Source organism: Mauremys mutica, chromosome 8 (genome assembly GCF_020497125.1).
Source record: "Mauremys mutica isolate MM-2020 ecotype Southern chromosome 8, ASM2049712v1, whole genome shotgun sequence".
Lineage (NCBI taxonomy): Eukaryota > Metazoa > Chordata > Testudines > Geoemydidae > Mauremys > Mauremys mutica.
Window position 1 is genome coordinate 59,710,642 of NC_059079.1, and position 21,974 is coordinate 59,732,615.

Genomic DNA, 21,974 nt, shown 5'->3' on the forward strand with positions numbered 1-21,974 from the left:
TGCTGTCTGATGATACTGTAGAGGCAAATGCCTGAGGCCCTCCTCCAAAGTCTGCTGGTGTCAGTGAGGTGATTCCTGTTGACTTCACTGGGTTCTGGGTCAGACCCAATGTGTATTATTAAAAAAAAAAAAAAAAGAAGAAACACACGTGGCTAAGAATCACATCTCTGGGTGCACTAGGCAGGATTGAATTAGATGGACTGTTTATCCACATACTACCTAATGGAACACAATCAGCAACTAGGGGCAGAAGAAATGTGCCCCCGTGGCATAGCATTGCACAAATAGGAGGATTATGCCAAATCATGCCTATATCTGATTCTGCTGACACTGGCTCCTGTTAGAGACAGGATTCTGGACTGGACGACCCATTGCTGTGCTCTGAGAAGAGTTGGGCCATGTCTACACTACAAACATCGGTTGACACAAGTTACATCGGTATAAAGCTGCTGCAGTAACTGTCACTTATGCATGTTCATATTTGGCTTCTTGTCTTGGTGCTGCTTGTACTCACCAGGAGTGCTTGTGCACACGATGCAGTGTGCAGGAGTGACTGAGTGCAAAGGGTCAGCTTCGCAGCACTTTACTGACTTCAGCTTTGACTGGTCAGGGAAGGTGCATGACGCTTGCACACTTAAGAGCTAAGACTCTTCAGAAAGCGACGTGCAGTGTTGATGTAGCCATGTCGGTCCTAGGATATTAGAGAGACAAGGTGGGTGAGGTAATATCTTTTATTGGATCAGATTCTTTTGGTGAGAGATACCAACTTTGCAGCCACACAGAGCTTTTCTTCAGGTCTGGGAAAGGTACTCAGATTAAAATGTAATTGTCATAAACAGTTAGTTAAGGGTTAAGGTTTTTGTCTACCTGTAAAGGGTTAACAAGCAGTACCTGTGGACACCTGACCAGAGGACCAATGAGGGACAAGATATTTTCAAATCCCTGTGGAGGGAAGTTTTTTTCCTGTTCTTTGTTTTTTAGAGAGTCTCTCTTGGGAATTAAGAGAGTCCAGACATCTTAATCAAGTCCTCCCAGGTTTCTGCAATAAATTCTTCTATTCAAGCTAGTGAGTATTAGCAAGGAACTAGTATTCTTATACTTTTATTTCTGTATTTGCAATTCTGTGTTTTGCTATAGAATTTCTTTAAGTCTGTACTGTGATTGCTTTTACTGAGAAAGAAGGGAGGGGGAATTCTCTCCAGAGATTGATAAGTTTAGACCCTGTATATTGTTCCGTTTTGGTTACAGAGACAGTGACTTTCTTTTTATTCTTTAATAAATACTTTTCTATTAAGGACTTGGTTGACCTTTCCTTGGGTGGATTCTCAGGGAAGGGGAGGGGGAGGTATCCCTCTGTAGTTAAATCCCGGTATCTCTCCTAGGAAAAGGGAGGGGGGAGGAAGCAGGGGGAATGGTTTATTTCTCCTGGGTGTAAGAACTCCATGGATTTGGGGCTCTTGGGATCCCCTAGGATTTTGGGGAAGGATTGTGTCCCAATCCACGTACCTGATTGGGTGGTGGCAGCTTTTACTAGATCTAAACTAGGATTTTTAGTTTAGAGGGAAACCAGTGCAGGTCCCCATATTGGAACCCAACAGCTCCAAGTGGGGGTGAGACCTATGACATGGTTGGCAGCGGTGACGAACCTGGCAAGGCATTTCTACCAAAAGGCAGTTTTGAAGCAGTTTTCAGGGTTAGAAGGAGTTTTTTTTCAGCTGGGCTAAGCTGAAGGGAGCTATTCTCTTCTTCTAGAGCAGGAAAGCAACCTGAGAGAAGAGGGGGGGTTACAAGTATTCAGTTTCTAACTGGTATTGTAGAAGGAATCTTCAGCAAGGTTGGCTAGAGGGAATTAAGTTTTCCAGCAGGCTTTGTTGGAAGCAGTTTTTCTTTCTGGTTGCTTCAAAAAGCACCTTGGAGGAAAAGGAGGGGTAGGTTTTCTGACAAGCCTTTGTTTCAGGAGACCCCATACTGAGAGCTACTTAGCAATATGACAGTAATAAATTAAGTAAATTTATGCTAAACAATCTGTTCCACCTTGCATTTAGCGTGTCTCTCTCACCAAGAGAAATTGGTCCAATAAAAGATATTACCTCCCCAACCTTGTATCTTGGAAAGCTACGAGCAGGGACTTCCTGAGTGGTGGATTACCATTGGCAATGTTGAAATGCCAATAGTGATCCTGGGGGATGAACCTACTGCTTGCTTATTAAGCCATATGCTGACCGCCTTGACAGCTATAAGGAAAGATTCAACTATTGGCTCTGCAGGTGCAGGATGACAGTTGAATGCGCTTTTGTTAGATTGAAGGGACACTGATGTTGTTTACTCACAAGATTGGATCCCAGTGGAAAAAAATGCCAAAGGTTACAGCTGCCTGCTGTGTCCTGCATAATATCTGTGAAGCAGAAGGAGGAAAAGTTGCTGGCAGGGTGGGGATGGAGCAGCTGTCTGCTGAGTTTAAAAAGCCAGACACAAGGGCTATTAGAAGAATTCAACACGTTGCTATATGGATCATTGAGGCTTTGAAAGAGGACTTTAATAGTGAGCCACAGTAATGCATTGTGGTGTACTGTGCTCAACCTGGCCCTACAGTTTTGGGGCCTGTTAGGGATCGTGTGGTGCTTGATATACATCTATCAAGAACAGCACTGTCAGTGCACCTATTAATTTTGTGGTGCTCTAGTACGTTTGTGATGATTACACTGTGTGTGTCACTGAGCCTATGAGGTATGTGTCACTGTACAGTACAATAAGTGGGTGCTTTCAGAACTGCTAGGCACTCTGCAGTATATGTTGTGAACTAATAAAGCTGAATTATTTTCCAAATAATATAATTTTATTCAGTAACAAAACCAGTGCAAAAATACATTAAAATGTAATAAATTAATGAAACAGAACTTAACAAGGGGAAAGAACATTCATGTCACTCTTCCTATATATAGAGCAACCATGGCTTTCACAGGTCAGTGTATGTGAAGCTGTGGTTGTCCTTAATGGCATCTGGATTAGAGTGGTAGGGGTGGAGATGTGGCTCCTGATGCCGTGTGGAATGTTGAGGAGGGGGATGTAGGGAGGTGCTGCAATGGATGGCAAAGAGAAGCAAACCTGGGATTGTTGAACCTGTAGGTCCACAAGAATCTGCAGCATCTATGTTTGCTGCCAGAGAATCCCCATTATGTCCTGGTCCATCTCCCTCTCCTTTTTTCTGCTGGGACTCCTGGGCCTTTCTCCTGTCCACCCTCTAGGCTGTCTGCAGTGTTCACCCTCCAGGCCCTGTATTTATGATCTGATGCAGCACTAGCTTACGGGATCTCATTGAACATCCCAAGTCCTCTTCTTTCTCCTCTTCTGGCTCAGGCGTTCTGCTGCGGGTGTGGAAGGAGAGCCCCTCAAGGCTGCTCCGGCAGCAGCTGCGGATAAAATACAGAGGTACCATTGTCAGGATAGTCACACCGGAAAGTGAAACTTAAGATTCAGAACCCCCTTCCGTGGCTCCACTGAAGTTTTAAACAAGACATGCGTATTGACACTTCTGCTATGGTGCCTCTCACAGCACCAGCCATGGTGAGTACGGCTCATCAGGAGGTGAGGGGAGTGAGTAAGAACATAAGAACGGCCATACCGGGTCAGACCAAAGGTCCATCTAGCCCAGTATCTGTCTACTGACAGTGGCCAATGCCAGGTGCCCCAGAGGGAGTGAACCTAACAGGCAATGATCAAGTGATCTCTCTCTTGCCATCCATCTCCATCCTCTGACGAACAGAGGCTAGGGACACCATTCTTACCCATCCTAGCTAATAGCCATTTATGGACTTAGCCACCATGAATTTAACCAGTCCCCTTTTAAACACTGCCATAGTCCTAGCCTTCACAACCTCCTCAGGTAAGGAGTTCCACAAGTTGACTGTGCGCTGCGTGAAGAAGAACTTCCTTTTATTTGTTTTAAACCTGCTGCCTATTAATTTCATTTGGTGACCCCTAGTTCTTGTATTATGGGAATAAGTAAATAACTTTTCCTTATCCACTTTCTCAACATCACTCATGATTTTATATACCTCTATCATATCCCCCCTTAGTCTCCTCTTTTCCAAGCTGAAGAGTCCTAGCCTCTTTAATCTTTCCTTGTATGGGACCCTCTCCAAACCCCTAATCATTTTAGTTGCCCTTTTCTGAACCTTTTCTAGTGCTAGAATATCTTTTTTGAGGTGAGGAGACCACATCTGTACACAGTATTCGAGATGTGGGCGTACCATGGATTTATATAAAGGCAATAATATATTCTCAGTCTTATTCTCTATCCCCTTTTTAATGATTCCTAACATCCTGTTTGCTTTTTTGACCGCCTCTGCACACTGCGTGGACATCTTCAGAGAACTATCCACAATGACTCCAAGATCTTTTTCCTGACTCGTTGTAGCTAAATTAGCCCCCATCATGTTGTATGTATAGTTGGGGTTATTTTTTCCAATGTGCATTACTTTACATTTATCCACATTAAATTTCATTTGCCATTTTGTTGCCCAATCACTTAGTTTTGTGAGATCTTTTTGAAGTTCTTCACAATCTGCTTTGGTCTTAACTATCTTGAGTAGTTTAGTATCATCTGCAAACTTTGCCACCTCACTGTTTACCCCTTTCTCCAGATCATTTATGAATAAATTGAATAGGATTGGTCCTAGGACTGACCCTTGGGGAACACCACTAGTTACCCCTCTCCATTCTGAGAATTTACCATTAATTCCTACCCTTTGTTCCCTGTCCTTTAACCAGTTCTCAATCCATGAAAGGACCTTCCCTTTTATCCCATGACAGCTTAATTTACGTAAGAGCCTTTGGTGAGGGACCTTGTCAAAGGCTTTCTGGAAATCTAAGTACACTATGTCTACCGGATCCCCCTTGTCCACATGTTTGTTGACCCCTTCAAAGATCTCTAATAGATTAGTAAGACACGATTTCCCTTTACAGAAACCATGTTGACTATTGCTCAACAGTTTATGTTTTTCTATGTGTCTGACAATTTTATTCTTAACTATTGTTTCGACTAATTTGCCCGGTACCGACGTTAGACTTACCGGTCTGTAATTGCCGGGATCACCTCTAGAGCCCTTTTTAAATATTGGCGTTACATTAGCTAACTGCCAGTCAATGGGTACCGAAGCCGATTTAAAGGACAGGTTACAAACCTTAGTTAATAGTTCCGCAACTTCACATTTGAGTTCTTTCAGAACTCTTGGGTGAATGCCATCTGGTCCCGGTGGGGAATTGCTCAGCTGCGTGAAACAATGAGTATAGGGCAGTGACACTGAATGCTGGCACTGTTTTCCACAGGCAGGGCTGATTTTAGCTGGTATCTCGCTCCTGAGGGGCACAGAGTGCACAGCTCCTGCTGGCGTCCCAAAGATCCCTGGGTCCGTATGCTTGTAGCCTGTGTCCTGCAATGGTGCCTGTCAAAGTTACTAGGGATTGGTGTGGGAAAGTGTCCTACTGCGAAGGAAGAAATAAGAAAGAAGAAAGAAATCCTCTAGCAATCCCTAGAGACCTTCAGGAGAGGATTGCCCAGGATCTCCATGGAAGTTTCATCAGGGGAAATCCCTGGGTACATAAACAAACTGCTCTTCATGGCCTCCCTGCCTAACTGTACAGGGGGATGAAAAGCATACAACTCTGCCTCTCGTTGTTCTCCTACCTCTTATAGTATGAGTAAATTAATGACAAGTTGATAGCTGTTTCCTGTTGCGTTGGGGGTGCCATCAGTACATCATTGTAACAGGAAATACTATTACATGCTTACCGAGGTTCCCTCCCCAGCATCAGGCTCACCCATGCTCAACTGATTGAACTGTGGTGGAGTCTCAAACAGGTCCTGGCTTGTGGCACAGCTGGACCTCCCCTGGTTGCAAGTCCCCCATCCTCCTCCTTCTCCCCCTCCTTGCTGTGCAAGGCTTTGACACAGGCTCCTCAGAGGTATCCACAGTGGTAATGGAGTCTCCTCCAGGCAGGTCTGCACTGGGCACTGGATTGACTGTTTGTCACATTGGCTTTCTGATATGCCTGATGCAGTTCTTCGCTTTCCTATGGCACTGCTGCTATCGTAGCCCTTCTCCTGCATCCCCCAAGCAATCTGCTCATGGACGTCCCCCCAAACGTTTTTATGGCTGGTCCATAGCAGTGTTCGCACAGACTCTTCTCATCACAGGCCCAGGATATCCAATATCTAATATCCGATATCCAATATCTCCTCTCTACTCCAAGCCGGCGTGTGGATGGAGCGTGTCACCGGCACGGTCAGCTGGGCAATTGCACACAACAGTGGAGAACTGCTAGGTGTGCTCGCGCAGCTGGATAATCAGGAAAAGGCATTTCAAAAATTCGTAGGGCTTTAAAGAGGTGGGGGGTGGGCTTCCAGTTTCCGTGATCCCGGGAAATGGCGTTCACAATTGTGAATGGAGCAGTCAGTGTTTCCATTGTGAGGACAGCTGCCGAAGGACTGTTAGAGTAAACATGAGTAACTCTGTGTCTATACTCGCGCTGTGTCGAGCTCAGTATGTCGACCAGGGATCAGCACTGCTCAGGGAAGTGGTGTTACTGTGTCACTGTAACAGGGTGCTTGCATGGGTGGGAGACAGATTTAACTGTAGATGCATGCACCACTAGGTCAACACAAGGCAGTTTACGTTGACCTAACTTTATAGTGTAGACCAGGCCTCAGAGTGGGAAAGAAGGCCATACAATCACCATGTGTAGATGAGATCAGATGTTGGCAGGAGTTTGCATTTGAATACAAGTTTATAAAGCCCTTTGAGAGCCTTCTGGCTGAGAAGCACTATATAAATATAAGACATTATTACTGTTGGTCGTTGTTTCTGGTTTTAGCTTAAGCTGCCTACAAACAAACCATGAAAACAATGTCCTCCCATTTGGACGACTTGGGACATAATGAGAAATTGCGGAGAATTCATCAGACACCAGCTGTGAACCTCTGCTTTGTTGTTCTTTAAATCTCTATGCTCTACTTTCGGTCCTTCTTACAAACAGATCAAGCTCAGGGGAGTTTGGGCTTCAAAAGCCTGTTTCCAAAAATAAAAAAGGTTAAAATAAAATTTAAAAAAATTTCAGCAGAGAATCAAGTCAAATAAAGAACTCTCTGAAAAGTCTACCTGCGCCTGTGTTTGGCACTTCAGAAGTGTGCTCCTAGAAGCCACCTGCAGAGTTTGCCTATGGAAATTTCACAGGCTAGCTTTCTCAGAGGGCAATCTGGGGCCCAATCCTGATCCTGCTGAATTCACCGGAGTTTTGTGGGAGAGGACTGGGCCATGGGTAATTACTCCCATTGAAGTAAGGCATCATTAGGCATTGGAACAGTCCCTAGAAGAAGCTTTGTCTCTCTCTACACACAGGCCAAAAATGTAAAAGGAATGTTAGCAGGTTAAATTTAGCCAAAATGTTGGTCTGCTAAAACAGATTTTAGAAAACTTAAGACTGCCGGAAATGTTTCCATGATTTATTGCAAAGAAAAAAAACTTCCAGTGGGAACAGTTTAGATAGATAATGAGATCCGCCTGCAGTTTGCAAACACTTCAATACTGTAGCTGGAAAGTTTCATTATTCTCTTTTACTCCATGCATATCCCTCCTGTAGCATTACCCCCAGACCCACCTACTTCTTCACCCTATAATGGTTCCTCCCTCAGGTGCTGGGATTCCTGTTCCTCTAGGTGTCTTCTGGCTTGGGGTGCCTGGTGGCCTACTGCCCTCCCCTTCTTCTCCTGGAATCTTTGTGAGGTGGTCAGCTTGTCTGCTACCAGATCCTGGGACCTTCTGTTGACCAGCTGCCCCAATAGCTGTGTTTGGGGGTCTTGCAAGTGCAGTTAGCCTGTGGTTTGCAGTTCAGTGGAGCGGCCTACTGGGGCATGGATAGTTTGCCCACCACATCCACTCTGCTAAAGTGTTTGGGCTTAAGATGGCCCAAACTCAGCTTATGTCAAGATAGGAGTCTCTGTGATGTTCCTGGATCAGACCCTCTAGTTTGCTGGGCTGATGTAAAGGCACAGGCGTCTGTGATATCTCTGCAACAGCAGCTGCAGATAGCTTGTGTGATGTCAAGGCAGATGCATCTGTGAGGTCACTAGCTTAGCAACTTTATCATGCTGGGCTGATGTTAAGACTTACAAAGGGTGAGAGGCTCAGGATGTGAAGAGAGAGATCTTTCTGAGGCTACAAACTCAACACTTGCGGTTTGCTGGTCCGATGTCCAGTCACAGGCCAATGGAAGGAACAAGTGACTCAGCATGTGTGGCTTGGTGGACTGATTTCAAGGCATGGATCATTCTGAGGTCCCTGATTCTGCTCTCCAGTTTGCTAGTGTGACATGGAGCTGTGTGACATCAGTGGCTCAATTTCTTTTCTTAAGGCAGAGGCCTTTGTGTAGGGGAATGATCTTCGTGCTCCACCCACCCCCTACACGAAGGAAAGCCAGGAGGGGAGAAGGAGGTGACAGTACCATTCTGTTGTTCCCTGGATTCTCGCTAAGGGAAGAGGCAGGGTTTTCCTTTCTCCCTGGAGTATGTTGCCCTCATATTCCATTACTTTAGCCCTGGGTTGTAAGCACCTTAGAGCTGCCCCCACTCCCCTCCAACAGACCACCTGAGGGGAGTTGTCAGGGAGCCAAGGCCTGCTAGGATTAGGAGCTAAGTGAGGGGCTCCGGGGTCTGTTGAACATGATTAAACTTGCAATCTCCATGGGGGAGAAGGGACTCGGTGCCCGGGTCTTGGAACCAGGCCATAACCATGTGAGCACACGTCAGCCACCTCCTTCTGCAAACTTCTTGAAGTTTGCGGTGTCCTCCTTCGCTGCCGTGATCAGGACTGTGAGGAGCAAAACGGCGGGCCGATTCTTGAAGGTGAAATGGATTTCTCCCAATATGATGCTTCCCACCTGCTAGCAGCCTCCTCCCATCGCTGATTGTGGGCAGGAGATACTTCTCCAAGGGAGCTTCCTCCATCTGCAGCGAACTTGGTGCCTCCGGTGACTCTGCTGATTTATATAGATCATCAATTTGACAATTCTATTCACCTGCAGATTTAATTACCTCGATTTTCGCGAGGCAATGACAGATTTATGTCTTTATTCAATTCCTGTAAATCTGAAACAAGCCTGATTAGACCTAAAAGTCCTTTACACTGATCAATCTTTGAACACTGCTGGTCTCTGCCCTTTTGATAAGTTCTTCCTTCAAGAGAGATAAATGATAAAGGCACACAGTCAACTCTTTTCTCCCCCCCTCCACCTCTTTTCTCCCCCCTCCACCTCTTTCTTTTTTACTCTCCATTATCTTTAATACGCTCCTACCAACTTCAGAATGAAACCAATTTGGAACTCCATTTTCATAGGGACATAGGAGTTGCCAGTCTGGATCAGAGCATGGGTCCATCTAGGCCCGTAGCCCGTCTCTGGCAGTGGCCAGCACTAGCTATCTTCGAGGAAGGTGCAAGAAACCCTGTAGCAAGCAGTTATGGGATAATCTGCCGTGACACAGACATGCCCAGGTAGGTATATTCTACCTGTGTCTGGCCAGCTTCTCTATAGTTCCCTGAAGGGGCTCATGTGCCAACATTGCAGGATGTTTGTATGGGGAACATTCTTCGAGTTATGTAACATGGAGAATTTTGTGTTCCAAAACTCCTGGAAGTGAAAGGTGTCACCTGAGGTGGAGCGAATCTCAGCACTGGCTTGATCAACATTTGGGAATGATTGACATGATTGACATCTGTCATCCCAGCCCTGTTGTTCACAGTCTGAGGAAGATACAGATTTGATTTGACAAAAATGAAGATGTGAGACTGCATCAGGGAAGGAAAGAGGGCACAAAGGTTATCTGTTATGGAGGCAACGTGCTGCCAATGGGAGTGTCTCATGACTTGACTGGACAAGCCCTGCAAGGGCTGACTGTTGGGTGAGAAATACCTCATTAGTTAGGAAAGTAGCTTGTTTATAAATATAGGCAATGGATTGTTTTTTTGTTTTTCTTTTACCTGTAACTGTATGTTTCCAAGTCCTTTTTATTTGCCTTTATTTTGAATCTTTATATCAAGCTCTGTTAAATAAACTTCAGTTTGATTTTACTGTAGACATATCTAAGTGCCTGTGCTAAAGAGAGCATTGAATGGAGGTAAACCCAGGTTGCACTGCTTCCCTGGAGGCAGCAGATCAGTGTACATTTGCAGGTGTCCAGAAGACAAGGGACAGGGCACTTGACTGGGGTGTGTGAATTGCTAGCCTGCAGGGGAAGAGAATGGGGCCTGGGGAGTCCAGAGCAGAGCGCTTGTGCTGCCAGTGGCTGGCTGAGTTGGGAGGACTCTCCCCGAGGAGCATGGACAAAGCTGTTTCATGCTGTAAGTAGGTGGTAGTGATTCACCCTGGACGCCTTGCATAACCCTGAAAAGTGTCACACCTGCCCTTAGGCAAAGATTCCTCCTGACTCCTAATATTTAGGAGCCAGCTGTTGTGCTGAAGCAGGAGGATTTATATCTCTTCCCAAACTCTTTGGTTATTTTTAAATAATTTACTATGATAACTCTGGATATTTTAATTTTCCATATAAAAGTCTAATCCCTATTTGATTTCTGCTAAGTTCTTGGCCTCACTGGTATCCTGTGGCAATGAGTTCCACAAGCTAATTGTGTGGGTGGCCAGGGAAAGTATTTCCTTTTTATCAGTTTTGAATTTTACACCTTTGTATTTGGAACTTTTCCATTCCGTTGAACTTCCCCTTCTTGTACTATAAGACAGGAGAATAGAAGATCCTGACCTACTGTTCACAAGCCCTGCTTCTCCTCCACAACTCTGCCACTGATTTGCTGTATAACCTTGGGGAAGGTCACTTCACTTCACCTCTCTTTGCTTCAGTTTCCTCACCCACCCTGTCTCTTCTATTTAGATTGCAAGTTTGTTAGGGCAGGGACTGATTCTTACCCTGTGTTTGTGCAGCACCTGGCACAATGAGGTCCCAATCTTAATTGGGGCTTCTACAGGGTGGATTTGATGTAAATCAAATTGATTTAAATCACTAGTCGGGAAAATTCGATTTAATCTTGGTTTTCTACATAAAAGTGCATTCTTGTTGGTTGTTATAACCTTAATAATATTCTTCACAACTCAGAGATAGATGTGGGTTTCATTTTTAGAAGGAACACACTATACATTTTTAAACAGTGATTTATTTTGAAAACTTTTCAGATTAGTTTTACAGCTATATCAGAAAATGAATGATTGTTTGGTTATTTCATTTACCAAAGGTAATTGAAGCAGATATTTATGAAGTCATTGGGAGGTGAACAATCTCCAGTTCAGCAGGTTAATCGTTAATATTTGGAGGATTTTCTTGCCATGCTGTATTAGGAGGAGAACATCACCAGACAGACATTTAAATTGTTTTATTTCACTAAAACAACAATGTTATGTATTCTGGATTTTTTTCTTCAACAGCAAACATATAATATTTTAACAAAACAAGCGTATGTCCCTCGCTTCTCACGTTTATCTCCAGACTTCTTCTCCTTGTCCAGATCTATTCCGCCCCCAACAATCTTATATTCATTGAACTTTTTGAAACTTTGCACTTTTAGAGAGAGGTAAGGGATTGAGTTTGTGTACACAAATTTGCAGAGGGACAGTAGAGTGAGGTCTGTTATTTCTCACCTTTATATATTATTTATTTATTTTAAAACATTTTTTGCTGTTAACAAGCATGTTACCTCTGGAGACACAAATCTACAGTTTGAGAACTGCAAAACTAAACATCTCTGATGGTATCTTCTAGACTGAGCACTGAGTCCCATTGGGTAGATAGAAAGATTAACCTAAATAATCATACAGAAGCCTGTGGAACCCCATCAGATTGGGTCCATGAACGATTGGAATTCATTTACAAAATTTTTCTTAAACATTACATGAATATATTGTCTCATACTATAGAAATAGAATTTATAATCCCTATTCCATGGTGAGATATCTTTGAGCTATAATGTATCTTAATTAAAACTATCTTTAGACAGGATTTTTTCCTCAAGCATTTTATCAAAAAAATCCGATTTAAATAGAAAAAAATCAGATTTTTTTTATTTTTATTTTTTTTTAAAACATTGATTTTTATCCACCTTGGGTTTCTACCATAAGATCAATAATAATAAAATATATCCCAGTGTCCCAAGCTACCGTATCTTCCTGGCTTTGTCACAGCATGGCCAGTGAACATCTCCTCGACTGTCCGTTCTGCTTCTCTTCTCAATAGAGAAGTGACACTAGCTGAAAATGAGGAGTGTGTGTTGAAGGTGGATGGTGATGATAAATCCCTGGCTTTTGCTGGAAACACCTGAGTGCTAAACTTTCAGCTTAATTTTCATCTGCCTCTTACTGTCAAATACTGGTACAGTACCTAAAATGCACATCTGGATCCTCGTTATTTCACAGAACGTGCTCCCCATGCTGTTTAGTTATTTCTGTGTGGAGCAGAAGATATCAGCATCATATTTACTTTCTAATCTAGGGTTTTTTTCCAACACATGGGCAAATGATAAGCCCAAGCTGAACTTCTAGCGCAGAGAGCATTCTTGCCTGTGGGTAGACGAACAATCAACCATCCTCATTGCATGCAGTAAGGATGCGAATGCTAAAATAATCTCTCATTCTCTTGCCCTCTTGGCCCCCATCATAATGAGCACTTAAACAAATTAGTCTGCAGGAATGGGCTGAAGTTTACCCTTGAAGTGTAGTCCATCTCATCGCTATAATGCATTTTCCCTCCTCCTTCCTATCCCACCACCATCCCTGACTGACTTAGCCTTTGCGATCTGCTCGGATGTCTTGCTAAGTGCCTGGCAGATGGTTTAAATAGCTGGCCGTTACCTTGACTGTCAGCCTTTAGCGGTTATAAATAGCCATTTGCCTCACTGTGAAAATCTCTGGCTGATGTGTAAAAGGAAGCCAGGGGTGGCCATTGTGTTCCCACCCCTTTCAGATGATTTGAGGGTGGAAGAGGGACAGGTAGCATGGGGTGGAAGGCAAAATACTGTCTTAAAGGCAAAAGAGAGGCGCCATTTTTCATTTCCTTGGCTGACAGTGTCTGGGGTAATGCAGAGGCAGCATACTCTATCCTAGTGACGGGGAGAGCGGGAGCCCATGGCATCATCTTGCAGTAGCCAAGTGGGCAGTCTGAGTTGTTGAGCTCCGGTGGTGGTTCCAGCCATCCCTCCTTGGCTAAAGAATCTTGCTGTGTGATGGGGTCTTGCAGCAACGTGGAGATTGGGGGAAGTCCTCCCGAGGTCTGAAAATAGGGAAGAAAAATGTAGAGGGCAAGGAGAGGATAGGAACGAGAGGGGTGAAATACCCTTGCAACGGTTTGCAGTGTAAAGCACGGTGGGTCATTGGTGAGTAGAAAGGTCCATTTCATAGTTCCGTCTCTCACTATTCTGTTGGTCTTTTTCTTTTAAATTAGCGAAGTGCCTGAGCCAACAAGTTCTGATCCAGCTCAGAACTTCCCTCAAATTTGGAAGTGTTTGGATCCAGCTTGGGGTGGGGTGGGGTGGGGGTGGGATTTTAGGGCAGGTCCATTTTTAGTTTAAAAATTTGCCAAAACATTTCCTGCTGTGATCTGTGAAACATAGTCAGAAAAGGAGAGAACTCTCCATGGCTAATATCTCCTTTGGATAATGAAAGACAGAGTTGAGGGACTTCTCAGAGCATAATTGGGTTGAGAAAAGTTGGATTCTCATCAGAATGCTCTGTCTGACATTACTGTGATGCATGTGTGTTTGGGGCTGGGGAACCTGCAGTAAGAATAGGTATGTTACTAGCATGGGAGGCCAAGATTTTTTAGAAGTGATTTTTTGGGGTATCCACTTTGAGACCTTGAAAATCCACCTGATTTTTGGAGGGTGGGTGTAACAAGGTGACTTGCCCTTGGGTGACGGAGCCTGGGGTTAAGCCAGTCCTGATTACAAAAGTTTTACAAAAGATTACAAAAGTCTCGCTTCTCTAATCAAGATTTTCAAAAATGCCTAGTGATTTGGGGTGACCAGTTCAAGATACCTTAAAGAGGTCTGATTTCAAAGGACAAGAGCTTGGCACTTTTGCCCTTGTATGTTGTTTGAAGTTGGTCAACCAAAAAATGAGGCACTCAAAATCACTGGGCCCTTCTGAAAATCTTGACCAGGATGTCTGGATGGAGAACATCACAATCAACAGCTTCATTGACCCCTTCAACAACTCAACAACTTGCAACTTCAATAATCCATCAAGAAAGATTCCATTTTCACCAAAAGATAAAGAAACCATTGAACATAATATGGAAAAGCTGGATGTTTTGAAAAAGCCTTACACTTTACAGACTGGGTTAATTTTCTGCTTGTCATAGAAAGAAAAAAAAACAAATAAAGCATGAATATGCACTGACATGATTTAAACAGAGGCATGCTGCATAAAACATGAATATTATCCAGTGACAGATATGTGGCAGGTAGAATCTCAGAAGCAAAAAATATTTTGGTATCAGGTCCAGGACATGCAGTTTGACAAGTAAATTTAACTGAGTCAGGTTTTAAGTTGGTGATGCCTCATGCACCATTTAGAAGTTAATGCATTTTGGTATTCTGCTCATATGGTATTTCAAAGATTAATTATACAGAGTTTTGAAGGATTACAATGCACTGAAGTTATAATGAATGATATCTTGGTCTGGGATGGGACCCCTAAAGGGACATAAAAGATTTAGGCACAGAGCAAGAGAGGGACACTGAACATTGCACTTAGTCAAATTTTTGATTCAAAAGTTAGGTCAGTTTAAGGCAGGTTTGATTTCTGAGCTAATGCAAATAAAAGACCTAGTTGAAGTGCTCCCTGCACAGTGTAAAATTAATCTACAGAGATTTATGGCAATGACTAGCATCATGACAACATTTATCCTAGATCTATCTTTGAATGATCTGCGACATCTATTGATTAGAACTCATGGGCATTTTTTTTTATTTTGTATTTTTTGGATTTTCAAAACGTTGATGGAAAAACAGTTGCAGATTAAATTTTTTTGCTTAAAAATGAGTGCTGTTTTTAAACCACCTCAACTGGTAAAAGAAGAAAAGGTGACAGTGTGATTCCTCAAGGAACAAGTCGCAGAGATTGGAAGCATGGGAAGGCTTGCAGCAGTGCTAGTGGAAACATTACAGTCATATTAACTATCCCTAAACCATCCCTGATGGATGTGTCTCACCCCCTCTTAAAAACCTCCAATGGTGGGGATTCCACAACCTCCCTAGGTAATCTGTTCCAGTGCTTAACTATCCTTAGAGTTAGAAAGTTTTTCCTAATGTCCCATAGTAGGGCAGGTCCTTGAAGGTACGTGCTTTATCTGACAAGGCAGAATGGCACAGTCCTTGCTCCTAATCTCCTCACAGTCATTATGTGCTGCAGGCTTAGCTTTGTGGAATCCTGTTCATCTCCTAGGGAGGCTCAAATAGGGAAGGAAGAGAACACTGTTCAGAAAAACTTCTCTGCGTGCTTCCCTGCAGATTCACCATCTCTCCAAGGCTGCTGTTACATGCACACAGAAAACTCCCTACCTTGGTTAGGGCCAAATTCTGCTGTCACAGTGGTCAATGTTTGAATTCCCTTTGACTTCAGTAGGACCAGGAGTGTGCCAGTGCAACAGAAAAATATCTTCTCAGTGCTGGGTGCATTAACTAGAAGGAGAAAAGAATGCTGAAGAAAGTAGCAAGCTCCAAGGAATACTAAGTCACCGAGAGAGGCCTCATTAACACTGCTTCCGCACAGGGTCATAGAGGAACCCCAAGAACCTGATCACGAAGCCTTTGCTCTTACGAACCAATGACATTAATGGGAGTTGTTCATGCAGCAGCCGCTGCAGCTGACCCCAAGTGTGTTGTATGGTGGCTTCTCCATTCAGCGCCATAGGGATGTGCAGCAGAAGCTGATGTGAGGGCGTTGTGGCTTCAGATACTAGGACAGGGGTGGGCAAACTACGGCCTGCAGGCCACATTCACCCCGCGAGACCGTCTTGCCCGGCCCCCGAACTCCCGGCCCGGGAGACTAGCCCCCTCCCCGGCTGTCCCCCCTCCCCCGCAGCCTCAGCTCGCTCGGCCGCCGGCGCAATGCTCTGGGCGGCGGGGCTGTGAGCTCCTGGGGCAGCACAGCTGCAGAGCCCAGCCTGACCCGATCTCTGTGCTGTGTGGTGGTGGCAGCAGCGTGGCCCGGCTCCAGCCGGGTGGTGTGGCTGTAGCGCTGCCAGCCCCAGGTGCTCCAGGCAGTGCGATAAGGGGGCAGGGAGCAGGGGGGTTGAATAGAGGATGTGATCAGGGTGTGGGGGTGTGGATGGTGGTTGGGGGGGAAACAGGGGCTTGAATGGGGGCAGGGGTACCTGGGGGGGGCAGTCAGGAGGGAGGGGGGTTGGATAAGTCGACAGGGAGCAGTCGGGGCAGGAGCTCTGGGGGTGGTCAGGGGACAGGAAGAAGGGGTGGTTGGATGGGGCAGGGATCCTAGGGGGCTGTCAGGAGGAAGGGGGATTGGATAAGTCGGCAGGGAGCAGTCAGGGGCAGGGGTTCCGTGGGCGGTCAGGGGACAAGAAGAAGGGGTGGTTGGATGGGGCAGGGATCCTAGGGGGCTGTCAGGAGGGAGGGGTGGTTGGATAGGGCGGCAGGGGGCAGTCAGGGGCAGGGGTTCCATGGGCGGTCAGGGGACAGGAAGAAGGGGTGGTTGGATGGGGCCGTCAGGAGGGAAGGGGGGTTGGATGGGGTGGCGGAGGTCCGGGGGCAGTCAGGGGACAGGGAGCGGGGGTGTATGGATGAGGCAGGGGTCCCAGAGGGGCTGTCAGGGAACAGGGGGGGTTGGATGGGGCAAAAGTCCTAGGGGGTGGGGGACAGATAGGAGGTGGGGGGCAGGCCACCACCCCCATCCCTAACTGGCCCTCCATACAATTTATGAAACCCAATGTGGCCCTCAGGCCAAAAAGTTTGCCCGCCCTGGTGCTAGGAGGATTGTCCCTGGGGGACTTACAGCCTCAGCACAGGACCCTTCTCAGGAGCTAGCTCTCTCTCTAGAACGACTCCTACTCATTACGATGGATAATGTGATCTGTTCATACATATTTTAGAGTTTAAATATTATCCCATTTTATTTGATGTGCGGAGGTCGCTAGGGTAACTGAGCGATAATGAGCTAGGTGAGCCGGATTCTCAGCTGGTATAAATCAAAGGGGCTCCCATGACTTCAGCTTGGATCTTCCTCTCCCCATCCCTTTCTCCTGGCTTCTCTCCTCAATTTGCCTTTCTTCTTCCTCTCTCCCCTTCCTACTCCATTTGCCCTGCCTCCTTTCTCTCCCCTCTTGTTTCTCCCTTCACAGATGGTCTGGGCAGTAATCAGCTGCTGCCATTATGTTTATAGGACAAGCTGGGGTGTTTAGAGGCTGGTGTTCCTGTACATGTTAAGGACTCAGGTCACATTTGATACCAGGCTAACGCTTCACAGGATAATTAGTGGTCTTCCCTACTGTTGTTAACCCTTGACTCAGACAGGCTATTTTTTAACATAGGTGTTAGAAGTTAATACCAGTGCTAATTGCTTCACTTCCAAGGCCTAATGAAAGTCACACAGGGAGCAGGACTGTCATCAATATCTTTCAAACTTTGATCTTGAAATTACTCTTGCCCCTTTCTGTGGTTTTTTCGACTGCTTTCCTACTACACCTTGACTCTGCCATCCTGTTGTAAGGCTTTGTGGGGCCAGATCCTCAGCTGGCATGAGCAGGTGCAGTTCCACCCATTTAACACCAGCTATGGGTCTGGCCCATGATACTTATTAGTACCCTACACTCTTGTTATCAACTCTCCCCTTTCCAGTGGTACATGGAGGCATGGTTTAGGAGTTCAGTTCATCCCAGACTGGCAGCTGGTTGCACAAAGCAGTGGATGAAGGAATAGAAGGAAGATAATATTTGGATAAAGCCAGACAGGAGTGGTGGGGCATGGATCAGTGGTGTCCATAGCATATTAAAACCCTTCTTAATCTGAGCAGATAAACTGGTTTGGACACTCCAAAAAGTTGGAACCAAATCCAAGATGAACTGTGATAAACTTAGGACAGACAGCTGCAAGGGAGGGGTACGGATCAGTCCCAGAGGGTTAAAAGGCCCTCCTCCTTATCAACTGGGAGGCAACTACAGGTCAATCAGGTTCAGCTGAGAAAGGGTTACCAAGGTAGCAATTAGAATCAGCTGAGGGGGAGCTACCTGAGGTTAATTAGGATCATCTGATTCCAACTTAGGGCTGCCTGAGACCTTTTTAAACCCTTCCCTAGGAGGAAGGAGAGCAGAGTGAGAAGGAGCCCTGCTGCCAGGAGTGTTGGAGTAGCAAGACAGTGAGTCTCACCAGGAGGAGAGGCAGTACTCTCTCCCACAAGGGAGTAAAAATACTCTAAACAGGACTGGTGGAGATACAGGGAGCAGACTTCTGCTGTGTCCCAAGGGGGACCAAATTACCCAAGCCTGTCTCACCAGGGTTAAAAGCAGCAGAGGCTGGGGAGACTGAGAAGGTGCCTTGCCACAGTAACCTTGTGAGAACACTGAAAAAATTTAGTGTACATTTCCCCCCCCCCCCCACTGTTTTTCACATGGAGGTGCAGTGGAATTGGAGGCAGGTTGAGAAACTCTGAGCATCTTTTAACCCCAGGACTTGTGAGGAGGAGACACAGCCAGCAGATGAGGAAACCCTTGCTGAAAAGGAGCAAAGTATTTTCTTTCTGCAGGGGGTAGGTGTTTACCAAGTGCAGGATCACATAAGATATCCTTGCACATAGCATAATCCTGACATGTGCTTGATGGGAAAGACAAGTCAGTAATGTGGACAGGCACTGGCTTAAGTGGTTAGGTCAGAATGGAGAGGAGTCTCCTAGCATGTAATATTTCTCATTCCTGAGTATTTTACCTTTGGCATGGCTCTGTGTGAAGCAGATGAGAGAGAGAGAAGAAATTCTATGGCTCAGGGTGGAAAAAAATCTCATTTAAACAAAATTTAAAAAATCAGAGTTTATTTAAATTGGATTTTTAAAATGTAAGTTTTGTTTATTTTACCTGTTAAATTTGAAATCATGACAACCTTCATTAAGGCTGAAACTTACTAGGTTCTATTAAAATCATTTAAATGATTAAAACAGTGCTGAATCAATGAGCCCTCCTCAAATTTTAATGAGATAAAGGGTGCTGCTTTTTAAATTCTATGCAGAATCAGTGGAAAACATCTTAACTTTTTTTTCCAACTCAAGCTTTATAAATGTCACAGAGTATCAAGTAGCTCTATTATTTTCAGTCTTTGCAATGGAGTGAATGCTGGTATTTTCATTTTTCCAAATGGAAGTACTTTCAGATTCTGTTGTCAAGAAAAGGTTTTGCCTGAATTACTTTAGATTTCAGTTTAGCTAGCAGGTGCAGAGAGCCTATTTCCTTCATTTGGATGGGTTCATTTGTTGAGAAACGGACTAGGAGTTGAAAAAACAGGAAAGCTTGTTTTTCTCTTCAAATCTATTAATAAAAAACAGGTGGGAGAAGAGGAGGGCTGCTAATTCTAAACACTTGAAGGGACACGGGGCCAGATTTTGAAAGGTGTGTATAGGCACTGAAAATGTATATAGGTGCTTAACTACCCTTGATTTAATGGGAGTTAGGAAACTAAGCTGCTTAGACACTGTTGAAACCTGTATCTGGATACCTTTGAAACTTTGGCCCCCGGTGACTAGAAACAGTCTGTCAATTAATTGCAGTTAATACTTTTGTTTAATAAAACAGTTACTTTTAAATGCAAAATGTGTTTTGAAATGCATTGTTTTTTTCTTGTGTATCCAGCACATTTAAGATTGTTTTTCAATAATTAAATAAAACTTTTTAAAAATGCTGTTTTGTACACATTTAATTTGAATTCTGATTTCCAGCCAACTGCAGCTTAATACAAATCTCGAGTAAAACATTATCTAGCAAATAAGAAATGCATGTTAAGCTATGTACCTGCGTAAGTAAATGTGTATAGACATAGTGTATCCCCCTGGTTAGCAAAAATAAGCACCACATTTGATGCAAAGGCTATATTTGGTTGTAACCATTAAAACATGTTGATTTTACCAACCAATGAAAATGAAATTTTCTCTTGGAAAATAATTACAAAGTACAAATGGAAAACAAGATTAAAATCAATGAGTTAAATCGTAGTTTCCTGCTTGCTAATTTAAATTGTGATTAAAACTCATCCATCCTGCTATGGCTGCATGCATGCAGAAAGCACAGTTCCCAGCTAAAGCACACGCGAGCACCCCAGGGAATAGAAATCACAACCTTCGGCTCCTGTAACAGCCTTTTGGAGGTAAAGGAGAGTCACTGTTAGCTGTGGGTAAAATTAGGCCATCTAGCCTCTTTGTCAGCCTCTGTTAGAAGGTAGAGTAGCTGAGCGTTTGAGGGCTCTGATACTTACCTTGGGATTGGCAGGGGTGCGCATCTTGACCAGCAATTACTTTATGCTGCCACAATGAGGTGTGCTATATGTCCTTTGTGCTATAAGCTGCCATTTTTGCTGGGTGTATGTGGATAGAAGGAAGAGGTGAAATGACTGACAGTCACTGGTTTGTGCCACACCCAAGAGCCCCCCACCTCATGCAGCAGCTAGGTCTGTGTACTGATGTAGAAGGGGAAAAGACCAGGTTTTAAAACATATTTAGACACCTAATTCCCATTGAAATCAATACTCCTAAATACTTTAAAAATCTGTCCCTAGTGTTGTGCCCTGTCTGTCCCCTCCCATCAGATCCTCCCTTCTGTGGACAATAACATTCTGAATTCACCCAAAATTTTATAAAAAGGGGGGAGGGAGGGACCCATTTTATGTTAAAATAAAAGTAACACAAACCTCCAGATTTTGCCTTTTGAGCCCTACATGAGTTGTTGCATCTTCCCATTGACGTTCAGGGATTTAATCACACTCTTAAATCCTTTGCAAAGCTCTGTGGTCAGGTCATAGGGCTTATGTGGTAATTGCCATGAACCTGGATAGCAGTTACTGACTGGCTTCTCAGCAGTTACCCTTGGTAAATCCACCTGCAGTTGGCAGCTAGTGCGCACCCCTGTTTTGGAAGAGGGAAGCTGCTATGTATTTACCCTCTGGGATTATAAAGGCCATTGATAGCATGCAGTGAAACAGACAGTGGTGATCCCGAGATGAGAGATGGGTGCAATCTGCAGCCTGCTTGACGTACACTCAGCCAGGAGTAGGTCACTTGCCATGTACTGATTCCCTAGAAAGAGGTAGACTGGATTTCCAGTGGGTTTTCTGTACTGTAGCCATGTTCACGCATCAGTCTTGTTTCCTTTTCCAGAGATCTCGGGGAACACAGAAGACATTCCCCTGGTGCGTTGGAGGCAGCAGTGGCTGGAGAATGGCACGTTGCTCTTCCACATCCACCACCAAGACGGCACCCCAAGCCTGCCTGGTGCTGACCCCACTGAAGAGCCTCAGACTGAGTCAGCGGAAGAGGAGCTAAGGATCCTTCACATCTCCGTCATGGTACGTGCCGGCTCGCCTTCAAAGGCTGGTGCTAGTCTCCGCTCTGCGGAAGGCACCCAACTTCCATTGACTTTCAGTGGGAATGTTGAGCCTTTGAAAATTTCCTCCCCCCCTTTCCATGAAATGCCTGTGTGCTGAGCTGTCCTTGGAGGGTGGATGTGGTGGTTGTGGCGCTGGTTACCACTAGTGGCTATTGAGACGCTGCCACTCCCCAGCCACCTGGCGTGTGGTAGAATGACATGCTTGGTAAACTGGAGACTTAAACAAAGGTTTAAAAGAAAAGGAGGAAAAAAAGGTTGAAATTGAAACAAAAGGTTTCAATGGGGCCGGAACCGGAAATATTTTGGATTTTAAGTTGGCAGAATTTTT

General features: G+C 44.8%; 1 protein-coding gene and 1 long non-coding RNA gene across 12 annotated transcripts in view; one reads left to right on the forward strand and one right to left on the reverse strand.

Moving 5' to 3' along the window:
* Positions 1-21,974, forward strand: part of ASTN1 (astrotactin 1) — a 239,963-nt gene that overhangs the window by 100,089 nt on the left and 117,900 nt on the right. For 4 of the 11 annotated variants that reach the window (XM_045026814.1, XM_045026803.1, XM_045026804.1 and 1 more), the window contains exon 2: positions 21,418-21,605. In XM_045026814.1, the coding sequence (XP_044882749.1) occupies positions 21,603-21,605 (3 nt within the window). In that variant the 5' untranslated portion in view covers positions 21,418-21,602. The other 7 variants (XM_045026807.1, XM_045026808.1, XM_045026805.1 and 4 more) reach the window with 7 other exon arrangements.
* On the reverse strand, positions 371-8,063 carry LOC123375683. The gene is made up of 4 exons (XR_006581557.1): positions 7,657-8,063; positions 3,307-3,410; positions 2,331-2,395; positions 371-691 (listed from the first exon to the last, which is right to left on the reverse strand). It is a non-coding gene; the product is annotated as an uncharacterized LOC123375683 (long non-coding RNA).